This window comes from Cimex lectularius, unplaced genomic scaffold, assembly GCF_000648675.2.
Source record: "Cimex lectularius strain Harlan isolate CLEC.00 unplaced genomic scaffold, Clec_2.1 scaffold307, whole genome shotgun sequence".
NCBI lineage: Eukaryota > Metazoa > Arthropoda > Insecta > Hemiptera > Cimicidae > Cimex > Cimex lectularius.
The window spans coordinates 239,765-255,675 of NW_019394204.1; the positions used below are offsets into that span (position 1 = coordinate 239,765).

The 15,911-nt window shown below is 37.4% G+C and overlaps 1 protein-coding gene across 5 annotated transcripts in view; it reads right to left on the minus strand.

Annotated features, from left to right (window-relative positions):
* The window catches only part of LOC106667472 (ribosomal protein S6 kinase 2 beta-like), a 218,111-nt gene that overhangs the window by 201,332 nt on the left and 868 nt on the right, over positions 1–15,911 (minus strand). For all 5 annotated transcript variants that reach the window (XM_024230157.1, XM_024230156.1, XM_024230161.1 and 2 more), the window contains exon 2: positions 15,348–15,728. In XM_024230157.1, coding sequence (XP_024085925.1) covers positions 15,348–15,416 — 69 coding nt within the window. In that variant the 5' untranslated portion in view covers positions 15,417–15,728. The remainder of the gene's footprint in view (positions 1–15,347; positions 15,729–15,911) is intronic.

The following is a 15,911-nucleotide window of genomic DNA, read 5'->3' on the forward strand; positions in this document are numbered from 1 at the left end:
ACCATTCACTCTCGCCCTTGCAGTTTCTCTCCAGTCGCCATTACGCACGAACGTACCATATGCTCTCACATCTGCAGTTGCTTTCAAGTCACCAATACGCACGAACTGTTCTCGACTTTAGCAGTTGTGTCACCAGTGTGCACAAACGTACCATTTGCTCTCGCCTTTGCAGTTTCTTCCAGTCGCCATTACGCACGAACGTATATGCTCTCACATCTGCAGATGCTCTCGAATTTGCCAGTCGTCAATTTAATTCAGCAATCCGTTGGTACAAGTGAACGCACTAATTTCAGCAGGACATCGTTACACTCCATTCCGTCCAAATTAGTTTGTCTTTTTGCTACATATACTTCATGTTTCAAATGTGGTCCGAATTGAATTTCATATCTGTTTTGTTCATATAATAAAGTTATAATTTTCTAAAGAAATCGGTTATTTTTTAAATGATGGTTAAACCCTTCACTCAACAACCGCCACTTGTTCCATGGTAGCGCCCGGACCCCGGAGCGTCGATATAATACAGTCTAGTCTAGAGTCGTCTATGTTTAGAAAACAGGCCTACAATAATCAGCATTTTTTTCGGGTTTAGTTCTGTTGGAAGTTTAGGCGAGAATTGACGAATTTCTTTGCACAGCCTGGGAGAGTGGGTCAGATATGAGTTTTAGCATGATTCATTCGACAATTGCTCTTTTTTTTGACGGTTGGAAATTTTACGGGTCCTGGTCGAGGCAGTTGAATGGGATCAACCGTACTTTACTAAGAAATAACGGTCGGTAGGAAAGGACTCTGGAAGATTATAGGTTGTAGGTAGGATGGCTACGCTAAGGAGATTAAATAGACGCTCAGTATGCCAGACCCTATCGAATACATTAACTTATTAAAGTAACTGAAATGTAGGTGACAAAGTAAATAATCCTTTGCGAAAAACCTCGGTGATGGATCGGAGCCGTGAACGCTGGATTGAATTAAGCCCGGGACGCTATCCTTAAGGGGATAATAGTTTGAAGAACCGTTCCCCATTACTCCCGCCGAATTTTTTTCCACTGGGGGAGCTTTGTATCAATCCATTTTACCTGCGGGGAGTATCGTTCTAAGAGATTGTTCCGATCGATACATTCCATAGCTAAAGGGATTTTGAACGGGGACGTGGATATTAAGCCTAGTATTATCTCCCGGTTCGGTTCCGGTACTATTTACGTCCGCCTAGGTTACATTGCTTGAAAGGAAAGACGTCATTCGACAATCATCGCCCACGCAACGAGCAGGATCTAATAAAAGTCGGATGTAGTCCTACGAGAGTGTTATTGGTGATGGAATGGAATCAACAGGGCGATCGATCGCCAAGTAAAACGGGTATTATTCTAGAGAAGGTTCACAGCTCGTATTACAAGAGATCGATATCGGTACGGTTTGTGAGATCTCCTGTCTTCATCCAAGGCGACAACTGCATTTTAATGAGCGGGAAAAGAACAACATTTGCCAGACTCCGGCAATTCAATAATTTAAGGAAACAGCTGTGGAAATTTAATAGGTTCTCAAAGGGGTCGAATTCGATTCAGGAACAACGGCACAATTTCGTATTCTACTTGCCACCAACGGAATAAGTTAATTTTTTATTTAACTTTTAAATGTCACTGCGCGCGAAGCGTGAAAAATACAACAGCGATAGAAATAAGTGATGGATAGAAGGGTTGGGAGATAAAAAAAAAAGGGGGGGAAATGAAAAGCGACAGCTTTCCTCTCAGAAGAATGGAATATGGCGAAAAATGACAGAAATGTTAATTAAAACGAACACTTATTTTTCCGAGTTGTTTCTACTTTCCATTAAACTGGGCTGTGTAAACATTTCAGCTAGGAATTTAGTGTAAATAAATCCTAAAAGTTATATTAGTTGATGGTTCAAAATCGTTCTGGCCTCATCTGATTTTTTCCCCTTTCGACAACAGATCGAAGCTATTAAGCCTTCGGATGAGTAATACCACCCCGGCTGATTACAATCACACGCAGGGCTCGACGAGAAAATCACCCGGCTGTCACGGCAAAACATGGCTAAGCCGATTCTAGCCGACTCCATACTACCATACTACCTTAGTATTCCGTATTATTCCAGCATATTCAACGATATTTAAATGTGGCACACGAAAACTTAATTAAGTTTAAAATGAAAAAGTTGTACGACGAAAAAGGACACCGGCATTGCAGATATGAACACAGGTGCTACCACAGCCAATCTTGTCTCAGGGTTTCTACTTCGACATTTCTGACCTACATTCCAACATTGTATATTGTACTAGTTTTTCGATTAATGAATACACATAAATATGATTTGTTTTTGTGTCCTTATCCTCCTTCCTTTCAATGAGTTAAACATTTTATTCGTAAACAAACTAATGGCTTTACTCAATAACCTGGGAGAAGACAACTATGCTAATAATGTAATAGTCGGTTAAGAAAATTTCATTACAGCGACTTTACCCTTAATGAACCAGAAGGTCAGGGTCGTACTTGTCTTTAGACTTAGGTCGTTAAGTCTCACGGTAGAATAAACCCCACGTACAATGTTTTTCGTTCATTTCTCATTAACGTGACATTGTAACGATAAATATACAATAACAATAAAATTAGACTTGGCTCACGTAATCCTGCATTATTTGCAGATCTATTACGACATATTCATCCTGTCCTTATGATTACCGAACACAATATGTATAATTTCAAACCGGCGACATGGAATAATCGGGGTTAATCCGGGGGGAAAATGTCCATAAATTCACCGGCCTACTGTTTACGCCGTCAGTATATTTTACCGTTATTAATATTAAATCCATTAGATTTCGTGGTCCGATTGACCAAATAACTTTTTTCAATTTATTAATCTTTATGAAAGGTATTGGTTGAGATAAAAAAACAGTGTCACGAGTGGGATTCGAACCCACGACCTTCGGCTAAATACGCCGCTGCTCTTCCAATTGAGCTATCGTGACTTCGATACACTCGGACACTAACTAACCTTTCATAAAGATTAACTAATTGAAAAAAGTTATTTGGTCAATCGGACCACGAAATCTAATGGATTTAGTAAGTAAAGTGAAGTATATCTTCGCGAAAGCTCTCCGTGGCCATTTCATTTGTCGCCGAGAATCATAACAGCGATACAGCTAAATATCTGGGAATGACCTTAGATGCCGAGCTGAGATGGAATCCGCCATAACAGGTGAAGAAAAAAGAACAGAAATAGGTTTAAGGTATAGACAACTATTCTGGTCGATAGGACGCGGCTCCAACCTTATTATAAAAAATAAAATATTATACAAACACGTCCTAATGCCTGTGTGGACATATGGTACTCAACTATGGGGTTGTACCAAACACAGAAATATCAAAATCACACGGACACACCAAAATAAAATCTTACGTAACCTGGACAATGCACCTTGGTACGTAGGAATAAGGACTTATCTAGGGATCTTAAGAAACATACAAGATCTTAAGATTTGCCGCCAAAAATCAGTCTCGCCTCAGCCAGTACAAGAATGTAGAAGTGACCGAACTCCTACATAGCCGAAACACCGTCAGAAAGTTAAAACCTAGGAACTAGTATAGTTAAAAATTAGTGAATAGTGAAATGTAAATTTTCTTGTACCAATGGGTTTATAAGAATGTCTAATAAGACCAGATTTAAAAAATAAATTTAAAAAAAGTTTAATCGGCTGGAAACGATAACATTCTTTTGTGAAAAGCCTTCCTCTGTCTTATCGCTACGCTTCCACGGACAACCTCTCTCTCCCTACTTCTCTCTTATTCTTAAAGTTTTTTTATTTCCTTTTTAAGTTGTGCAAGTGTCTTCCCTTATTTTTGTTTTAACCCGAGAATTATCAATACCGAGAAACTTAGCCAAGCTGTACTCTGGAGGCTATGAAGAACTCGAACTCGAAGTTACGTCGACGACGTGATTCAGTAAATTGCAGAAAAGGGTAAGACTCGGGCTGAACATTTAATTTATTTTACAATGACAATTAATTAAGGTTTTTAGTTGAGATGAAAAAAAGTTAATGGCACGAGAGGTTTTCGAACCCACGACCTTCGGCTAGATACGCCGCTGCTCTACCACCTGAGCTATCGTGACCTCGATCCACTCGGACATCAACTCCCCATCTCAACCCCACCTTATGAGTTTTCCCTCCTTGGTAGAGCAGCGGCGTATCTAGCCGAAGGTCGTGGGTTCGAATCCCTCTCGTGCCATTAACTTTTTTTCATCTCAACTAAAAACCTTAATTAATTGTCATGTATTAATTGGTCAAGTGGACCACGAAAATAGTGAATTAATTATTTTACAATTTTCTTTAAAACTTCGCCCTCTTAGAATCCGTTATCAAACCATTAAACACCTTCCACAAAACGTCACTTAAGATGAAGTACACCTTATTGTTATGTAGGTTTCTATTCTGGTCTACCTATCCTTGGTCTTTTTCTTATTTTTTAGTTTCCACTAGATGTGACGGAATTTTTAGTTCCAGTTCAGATACGCCTTAATTAAGACGATTCGTATTTTTTGTCGACCGCACCTGGCACAAGGTGGGAGGAGACGCACTTTTGCTTACATAAAAATGGTGCTCTTCTTAAGTTTACAAGGGAGGGGCAGGTTTAAGCGCCAGACCAGCGCCCCACGCCGAAAAGCTCAAAGAGCAGAAACATCCCGTACTCTCGACGTACTCCGCCTATCCATCACGAGTGAAAAGGCCCTTCCAGTTAAGAACTTCCGAACAACAGACCCGAACTGGCTTTCGATTTAACTGGAATGTTAACCAGACCTAGTGGGGCCCAGCCATTCGATAAAGGTTTCTGATCAATAGCACAACCTGAACGAAGGAATCAAGCCCGAACCATCGAACCACTATGAATCAAACCAATTAGCAAGCTGTGGGCTTGGACTGATTTGCTTGCCCCGTAGTACAGTGGGTCATGCTACATCCCCCTCTTTATATACAGGTTCTAGTTCACCCGTATAATATAACTTTCATCGGTATAGGAATATAGATTGTCCTTTAGAGAGTTTGCCATGCTCTCTACGCTACACCGTTATTCTGCGCCTGGAAACCTCCATTGTAACCAAAAGTAGGGAAAATATTCAACCATAGGAGGCAAAAGATTGAGAAGTTGCCCCTGAAAATGAAGCTCACCTTTTCTAGTTGCGCTCCAAACCATGGGTTAATCCTTTTGTCCCGTCTGAAAGACCAAAACGGAGGATACGAGACCCAGAATTGCCCGTATATTATAGAAACCAGTGAGGATTTTAATCACTCATAAAATAATAATAGTGGAAGTGAGATTGTCATATTAGTGCTGTTGGATAAGAAAGGTGTAATTTCCTTTCCTTCAAGAACGACTTTACTACTGGAAATAGTTCATGTAGTAGAAAAATACTAAATACACCCTCCTGCCGGCGACGAACAAGAAAAACTAAAATGTATTTCAACCCTTTTTATTGACGAATAATGGAGAAGTCGAGAATCCTTCACCCTTCAATATAAATCGAGAGCCCTCTAGAACGTGGCTGTGTTCGTTGCTTTCAGCATAATCCGCTTTAAATAAAATCAATAAAGTTCATTTTCTTATAAGTACTGCCTGTCTGACGGGACATTTACGTTCTGATAAATACTCATGATTTTTTTTTTAAATCGCCTTGATATTTTGATTTACTCTGTATAAGAAATAAGCCCAAGGCGAATCGTCGCATAGTGCTTTGGATCTTATATTTAATCGTATATGCGGATTTGAAATAATGGCGTTTATCATTGAACATGATGTAATTGTTCAAACAAACTTACGATAAGAAGTTTCTTCAGCGGTAAAAATTCAATTGCACTCGATACAATTGATAAGGATAATTGCAAGCTTATTGCTTACTCAACTGCTGGTTGAAAAAAATTTAAAAACCTTTCTTTGATCATTTTGTCCTGTTTCGGCCAGGTTAGTTACTATTGTGTCATAAACACCGTAAAATCAATTGGAGGGTTCGGGTTAGAGTCGAAAATTTCTATACTCAATTACGGCTTACTACTTAGTCGTTAATTACACAAGTTAGTTGCCGGCCCTTATTTCTCTGCGCCACGTCTCTCGGCCCCCGTGGAACAATTGTTGTGTTCCTCTATCTGTCATTACCCAGTGGGGCATATTTGCCGACAGGATGGTCGTACTGAGGTACAAGAAGATATTCAGATTGCAAAATGATCGGCTTGTCCGTGGGGAAGAGAAACAACTCTTGAACCGTGAAGGTTTCCGATTTCATGTTTAAAGATAAAGGATTGTAATTTGATCACTTATATTTTTTTACGTATTTGTTTGTGATAACAAACTCCAAACCTATACAACATTTTATGTAAAAACACACAACAAAAAGGCTTAGAAAAGAACACAATAGAATATGATCATTTGTAATTAGAATAATTTTTTTAATTAACGATAGTTCAAGTACAAAAGTGTCTAATTGACATGGTGAGATTTCCTATCAAGGTCTGCGAGATGACAAACCTGTAGTTTCGCGTTTTATACCTCACAAATATAACTTTCTCGTCAGACATGTTTCAGCTTGTCGCCACCTTCAGTGGTTGGTCAAGGATATAAGCTCGGCTTGGCCACCGACCGAATTCTAAAACAGGGAGGAGGCAGACAAAAAAATTTTTTTTTTGAAATTATGGTGTTTGTAGGAATGTTTTGATTTCAGCCTACCCGATTTGCCAATAATATTAGTTTGCAATGACTTCTGGTCTTGAAGTCTCCGGTGTGATTTCCGATTATTCTGAGACCTAGTCTCGCTTGTTCCGCCTTTCGTAGTTCGGCTGGTCGCATTCTTACCTAATCCTGATTCCATATCTGACCACCCACTGAAGTCGGTGAGAAGCCGAAACGCGTAACAGATCAGAACAGCGAGGATACGCGGACCGGGATGATTACAAAAACCATACTGCACGTTTATCAGACACAGATCTCTCACGAAGAACTCTCATAAAACCATAATTGTCGATAAAATGTAAAACTAAGGTGATACATAGTCTGATATTGTAATTTCCGATTATCCCGTTCCGCCCATAGTCGCCGTTATAGTGCGGTATTTCTCCACCCTTTATGAACTCGAATTGTTAGTATATATATCTGCATGTTCTCTCCCGTGCTAGTAGCAATTAATAAACCACTAGTTTTAACATATTAAGCGGAGTTTTATTGTAAATTCGTCCGAGAAATGAGAAGTACGGTATTTGCAAATATAAATTGTGGCAAGGGGTGTCCGCAAGGAGGAATACTCTCGGCCTCTGCCTTGGAAAACGGTAGTGGACGACCTCATAATCAAACTAAATGAAAACAGAATCCATACCCAAGGCTTTACAGAATTGTTCTACTTCACGAACACTCAGGATCAAGGTATGTTCTTGAAGAAGAAAGGAAATTCAGTGTTACTGCCAAGCTTTCGACCTATTTTAAGATCATCATCTAGGCAAAACAATCTTAAATATGCCTACAGATTGACATATTTAAGTTTTTTACAGGGGACCTCAAATTTCATTGAAGACCGACTCAGGCCCAACATTGACAAGGACTGGGAATCACGTAAGGTTGTGAGACCCAAATTATCCTGTGATACCTAAGCATAAGGTAGCATACAAAGACTGGTAGGGAGCAAGCAGCGATAATCAATAAAATCAGACTCCCATTCATATAAATGGAGACGGACTACACGAACCGGAAACACTCTTTATATCCTATAAAACCACATTACAAAGGAGAATTCATGAGGAAACAAAATACAGTGACACTGTATACAGATATCTCCAAAACATGAACGAGCCGTTTCAGTTTTTTGTACTATCCCAAAAAATGAGCAATCAATCTCATTTGGAAAGTACAACTCGGTCTTTCAAGCTGAAATATACGCCATCAATGTTTGTGCCTTAGGAAATCTTAAAAGAGGTAACACTAGCAAAGAATCCTGATTGCATAAGCCAAGCGCATTAAAGCATTAGCATATAAAAAAATCACATCAAAACTAGTCAGTGAATACATCTAAAATCTCCCAAACCTAGGGCACAAACAATAACCTGACATATGTTCGGTGCTAGGACACAAAGGAATTCTGGGTACCAAAAAATTAGACACACTGGCTATACTCTGAACCTAGTCTTGGTATAGCAAAAACAAACACAGAATCCTCCACCAAAGAATGGATCCAATAAAATAAACAGTAAACTTATGCTAAAACAACCTTCACGTAGACTGTCAGACTCACATAGTTAGAAAGAGCTAAGCTCAGAGGAGTGATAGAACCTGGTACTTCTTAAAATAAGGGTCAAATCGACATACTGAGCTAAGGAATTAGGAGAGTACAATAAGCCGGAAGGCTGTTGTGCTTGGAGTACACTAACCCCCACTTCCTAGTCATCATCATCATCGCCAATATAAACTCACAATGTATGACAGACCAAATCGTCGCGAGATTAGGCGGACCAAGATCATCTTAAACGGCCAAACTGTAGGAACTTCTCAAAATGTCGAGAAAAAATAGTACAATATTATAAGCTGTTTAAATTTTTAATTTTCGTACATTTTACTTTATTATGGCATATTTTACATCAAGCGCTTTTCCTGCTTCCTAACAAGGTGCAGCAGTAATAAATAATAAATCATATAATTAACACAGCCCAGTTTACAAGTAGAGCAGCAATTTAAATAGCATAGAATAATTAATAATAATACCATACTTTATTTGTTCTAGACGAAACACAAAATGTTTTCTAGGTAGAACATAGATATATTTAATATACGAAACTTGAATTTATACATATTTTTGTTGTAAATAATAAAAAAACTATTAAAGAAATAGTTTAATAAACAGGACCGCAGATATTTTCAATAGATATTGATTTATTATTAATGAGGAATTTTCGTCAAAATTAGCATTGTTATGCCGTGCATGAGATCTATCGACAATTTACACAGCTCCGGCTAAGAATTAGGCTTAAAAAGTACAGCGAAGTACCTCCGTATTCTGTTGGAGGTAATCGACTGAAATAGGCGCATCTGGATAAATGCCAGAGTAAAATGCACTTCGAAGAACATGCTGCCGGTTGCCTAGATAAAAAGCAGATGTGATTCGGATTATTTGTAAATAACGGCTTTTTAAAAATGGTTGAAGGCAAATGCAACTCAACAGCGTGGATCTACCGTTGAATGTATCAACATGACATCAAACGAAATCTTGCCTATTTGTGTATCATTTTTTAATGAGTTTAATTTAAAACTATACAAAGCAGATTGTAATGTTTATTATGAGCAATAAATAAATCTATAATCAACAAATCTATCGATTGTTTATCAAAATATGAAAAATGTTAATCATTTCAATTAATTATTCTTTTAACCTAATACCTAGGTTGAGATGAAAATGTTAGCGTCACGAGCGGGATTCGAACACACGACCGGCTGACACGCCACTGCTCAACTATTGGGCTATTGTGAGCCGATGGTCAAGGGTTCAAATCCCGCTTGTTACACTATCTTTTTCATCTCAACCAAGACCTTAAATAAAAAATATAATTAATTGAAATTATTAATACGGTCAATTAGTACTGCTAAATATATATATGGGTTCAGTTAATCATGTTTCACTACCTATAAAGTAAAATGTTAAGGGGCAGATTTGGCCGTTTAACAAACGAGAACCGAGGACTTTAATAACCCAATACTCAAAAGCCCAGTTCCGTGGCTTAATTCGTCAAAGGACGCGACAAACTCATAAACCCGGCAAATATCCTTTTTGCAAAATCCTACATAAAGGAAAGGGCTAAATCAACAAGAAAATCTCGACCTGAGATATGTTCAGCAATGTTCTCACGACTTTAAAGTGATTCGGTATAAAATATCCCAACTTGAAAATAATATTCAACGTTTGTCCTTTAAAAAACATCCACCTAGGAGCTAGGAAACTGGTGGTTGGACAGTACTAAAAACAAATCTCTCTTTCTCTAAAACAATTAGAGAATGCGATATGGCCGTAAATCAAACCGGGCATTTAGCTGTAGGCACGCACGCGGACGACACGGATTAATGCCCAGCTAGCAAACAAAAGACAATTCTGCACAAGCAATATACGAATAACATAGTCGGAATGCAATGGAAACGTCCATGAAAATGTATTCCCCTTTTCGTCGATTACAATCTTTCAATTTATAAAACGACGAGTTTTCCAGGCTAAAAACCAATATTTCCTGAATTTTTAATAAGCATTAGAACTATTTTCCAACTGACATTTTTAAGACATTTCACTCCAAAGAATAGAATAGAAAAGAAGACGAAATTTGTTTAAGTATGCAAGACGTGACACACAATCATATAAAAATGCTACGTAACACAATTCAATTAAATTTTAATGTATAGTAATAATTAAAGAAAGGTTCCAATTTTATCCATTCTTTCGCTTCTTTTAATAGCGTCCTTCGGTTTTCTCTAAATTCACCATCTATCAACAATGACCTCTTCATTTCTCCACTGCAAAGAATACTCTACATAATCCCAGTTATTTTGCAAATAAAATTGAAGTTGAATTATTCTGGCCAGTTGTGACATAAGAAGAGGCATCCCCGTACATCTCGACACTCAGGGAAAGGCCCTATCAATATGTACAAAATGAACATGCTAGGCTAAATAATTTAAAAGTTATTTCCTATCATTAAGCGCGTTTATAATACGTAAATCGGATCGTTCGTTCAGCCGTCTCCCTCTCTCAAAAGAAGTGGACCGACAAAGAGAAAAATTTAAAAAGCTAAACATTAATTAAATTCTACAAGACTGAAAGCAGGAAGGGAAGATAGATGTTTTTACCAAGACCATCATAATTAAATTTTCAGTTGTTTTTAACGGGGTTTTATTCAGGACAACCTATTCCATCAATTCATTTATTGAAATTGATTTCAAGTGCACCAGCCTCCCCTCTTCAGTCTAGTTTTATTTTTGGATACGCATTTTTGAAGAAGGTTATGTTGTTTTTATTGATTGAGAGATTGTTTCTGTTAATTCGTGTAGTTTAACTGCAGTTTTGTTGTTAGATTGAATATCTTTAATATTTATGTCTTTCGTTTTAATCATTACTTCTATAGTTGTATTGTATAGATTTTCATATATATCAGATGATATAAATAATATTCGGTTTTATTATTATTATTATATTATTATTTATAATTGTAAGTCCTAGTTTAATTAGAATTCTTTTAGGATGCGTCCAAAAATGAAATTAGACTCAAGAGGGGAGGCTGGTGCCCTCGAAATCGATTTCTATAAATGAATTGAGTTGAGTTCCTGAATAAAATGCCGTTAAAAACAACTGAAGGTAAAGTAACAACCAAGAAGAAAGAAGAGGAGAATAAATAATAAAATTTGAACAAATTAACACAATGACCGAAATATAACTATAAAAACAATGGAATTTCTGTAGTTTGGTCGTTATCAATCATTTTGGTAGCCTATCCTCAATCTTTTGGATGTCTTTTTGTGTCAAACATGCCGGGTTTTTATATTTCCAGATTTTTAGATATATGTCTACTTTCGTCCATTTTACTTATGTTATTATTGCGTAGTGGTTTTGTGTGAGGTGAATTTCCGTCCTTGTCCCTAAATGACCTTGTATGTGCTTTGTATCGCTCATTTCTGTTCCTGTTAGTTCGTTATATTTTTCTCCCATTTTACATATAAAGTTTTTTTCTAGGGGTTGTCGATGTTTTATCTCAGTCTTCCAATTGTGTTTGTTATCTCCAGTTCAGTTTTTATATCTAATTTGTTAAAATGATTGGTTAGTATTTTTCCCTACGTGTGTGAATGTCCATTTAATGATTTTTTTAGGTTGCATTCTGTTTCTGTATGTCTGTTTTTACCAGTTTGTTGTGAGCTGATTTTTTATTGTCTGTAGTAGCTTTTATACTTTTCATTGATTAGTTGTGCTTTAGACCCGTGTATTTGAGTGCTGCCGTTTTGTCCATTTAAGTGGCTGGTTTGAGTATTTTGAAATGTCAGTTTTCAATAATTTAGACGATTGAGTTTATACTACAACTGTGCTCGGTTTCTGAAGTGAGGAGTTCTGGTCTATTAGTATATGTTGTTGTTGACGTTTACTATCAACGTATTAGGTGCAATGTTGCGTTGGTCGTAATTTCGGTGTATTATTTCTCTTCATTATTTTTTTACTTTTACGAGTATTGCTTAAGTAGTGCCTGGGGGTGTATGTTTGTTCTTTAAAATTAATGTAGTTTTGTTGTACCATTTGTACTATGTTAGACGGTTGATGAAGTACGTTTGGGTTGAAAATGTATCGTGGTGCTTTTTAAGTTTAGTTTCGTAATATTTATATCCATCGCTTCCTTCGGTTTGTTTTTTATGTTGAATGAGATTAGTTTTGTTGTATGTGTGTATTTGGTTTTGTCCAGTTCTTTATGTAGTAAGTGTTGTTTGATGTGTGTTTTGTATGAACAAAGCGTGACGTGACGGATTATGTTTATCCAACAGAAGAGAGCATTTTTTGAGATAACGCATTTATTTCGCCGCGATTTATCTTCTTTTAATCCTGCATCGGGTGTTTTTATGTCAGAAGCGCCAAAATTCGGACTTCACGGTCGTAAACTGGTCATTGTTTAAAAGTAAGGCCCGTTTTTTAAACTCTCATCTATTTTTGTTGCTGACAGTTTCATGTCAGATAAGATTTACGATAAATCTCCCTCGCATCATTTTAACCCTTATCGCAAAATAAACAACGCATTTGCGAAGGCATCACATTATCCGATCGTTTAACAACATTTTGCCATCTTTCCAACGGTGAAAGCGGTCAGCTCTTTATGATTGATCGACACTCGGCGGACGAGTTCGCTAACGATCATTACGGAAAATTAGGCTTTTCCGTTTAATTCACTGTAAAATACTTTTCGTGAAAGGAAGAGCGTTTTCATAATGTAATTCATCCTCATTCAGAGGCGTATCGCATTATATTACATCGGGTGGAATCTCATCCTTACCCTGTTCCATATTCATCCAGGGCCGGCTGCATTGTCAGCGTCAGCCTTATCTAAGAATATGTTCGAATTCTCTCTCTCTCTCTCCCTCCGTAGTTCATCTGGCACGGAAAAACAGTCTGGTTTCTCTGTGGGAGTAGCGGAACTGACGGCCTGCTTAACTCTAATCTACAGACAGCTGAAAACAAGAAGGAGGGAATAATTTCCAACGCCGAATATTGTCCTTAAACACTGCTGAGTCAAATTGTACGAAATTGTTTGTTTAAAAAATGGAGAAATACCACTGATTATCTTTCCTTCCTTTTTACACATGTTCAGTATTAGTAGTATGAAGTTGTACTTGCATACAAGTATAAACAATTGAATAGTCATAACCAAAATGACACAGACTCGCTAAAGATTGAGAGGAGTCTAATGCCCTTGACAGGCATCGGGGGAAGACAAAACAAAATAATCAGGAACGACCAATTTGCAAGTTCTGTTCACCAACTTACAAGGATGTCAACATCGTACTACCCAAACGCACACATGAGCTATAGGGCGTTAAAACGTTCTGCAAGTTAAGTTTCGGGTATGCTTAATTCACAATAAGTTATAAGAAATGCTAGAAATATTTTTAGAACCAGCATCTCCAATATAGTTCTACTGTACCATGATTTTTATACAAACGTTTAACAAAAATTCATGACAAGTTCAAACGGAAGTACGACGAAGTTGTCACATTTGTCAAAAAATAAATAAATGTTCTCTGAGCAGAAAAAATACTCCTCCCATAAGCTAGAATTTTCAGTAAGTTGGTGAAATTATCATAAAATATTATTTATTTATGTTTTTAAAAAAAATTATACTGAAATATATACATTTAATAAACCCAAGTCAGTAAAGGGTTTGTGAACTGTTTAGAGCCTAATTTCAAGAAAAATTTGAGGAATGGCCTGTTTAATTTCTAAATAAATAGTATCCATAAGGTAATAGAAAGTTTTTGACGACATCAACAGATTAAAATATAATTTGTCGTTACGTTGGCTTTTACGGGCATCCAGACCCGCATCTTCTCGCAGTCTTAGGTCAACATAAACCAAATACACAGCGAGACATGGCGGACCGGAATCACCCAAAGGACTTTGAGCAACAATCATCCGGACCAAATACTTCATAAGTAAAATCAGACAGATTTCGAACAAATTTATTTTCAAAATTCCAGCATTTATGACCCAAATTTAAGGAGATTAACGACAAATTTATTTTAATCTTTTTTGTATGTGGCTGTGTGCGAGAATTCCGCGCATGCGCATTCCGTTGTAGGCGTTTTTCCCTAGAACATGATTTTCCATCTGGTATGTGCGACCAAAAGAAAAAAAAATATATTGGTCAATCCTAAAAGATAATTGATAATTAAAGTAAATCACTAAATTACTTGTGCATATCCGACTAAATTAAAAGACGATAAGTAACAAGGGTTTAAGACTACTTGCACCGTGATCAGACAAGAAGCAACAGTTTGGAATTGAAATCTTCAGACTGCATAACTTAAATAAAATACAAAGGCAGTCTTTGAAGAAGTAACTTTCTCTTTGCTTTATGAGAACAATTGAATAATTCGAACTTAAATATGTTAAAAATTCAAATATGTATTTTCAAGGGCTGATGGGAAAAACGCGACTCTTACTTGTCTTTGTCTGTATATCTACCTATCTTTATGATAGTATGGATTTTTTTAACGCATTATTTATTATATAAATTATAATCCTGTCTGAACAAAAAAGTAGGAGTGATGTCGGGCTATGGCCTGGTTGATGCCTCGAGACCTCCAATCGATATGAATTTCCATTCCGTTTTTACATTTCAAACGCCGTAACCTTTGTTATTCATGTTAAATTTGATTTTTAACGAATTGGAGATATTACTTTTTGACCATCTGAACTTCTGAAAATGAATGGTTTGATATCGTGACAAACAGGAAGGGGCGCAGCGTGTAGCCCTGACGGACATGTCAAAACATGAGAAGAGTTGACAAAATGGCGCCAAATGTTTTAAATATGGTAAAATTCCTGTTGTTTATCGTTGAGAATCAATTCACTATATAGTTGAGATAAAAGCAACATAAAACGAGTAAACCGATAATCTTATAGGACATTTTTAAATTTTGACGGAAACAAAAGAGAAAGATTAGTGACAATTTTGATTTGTCACTGTTAAGAGAGAAAAAACAATGTTTGTTTGTGTACTGTAAGGATGTTGTGTTTATCTGGCATTAGGAGTTTTATTATTTTATATCTAATTGTTTAAAATGAGTTTTACCTCCAGTTCTTGTTTGAGCTGAATCTGGTGCCAAGGGTCGACGGGGTCGGTGAGGCCGGCCAGAGGCATATCTCGCGATACGTAGCGATTCCGCTTCCTGTAGAGCCGGAGGTTACCGTCCGTGCACTCCGTCTTGGCTGGTCGGCCTTTTACCGGGGGTGGCGGGCGCGGGCGCGGGCGTCTGGGGCGGCGGCTCCGGCCCGTTTTCCGATCTTTGACAGTTGGAGGCGGTGAGTCCCGAGGCGGCGGCGGGTCCGACGCGACACGGATGAAGGCGAAGCCAGAATGAGAAATCGGGCCGTTCCACCGACCGCCGTTGAGGGCGCCACCGACCGCCCTCTCACAAACATCATCTACCGGCTACTAATACAACTATTCAACCTACAAAACAAAATACAACTTCAGCTACATTTAAACAATAGTTATCACAAATTTTTAAATTGATTCTATCTATTTTGTTTGCATATTATTTTTCACTATAATAATATAATTATTGATGAAATTTCATATTGAAAAATCGGGTATAAGGCCAATTGGAAAAAAAATAAAAAACGAGTATCTACA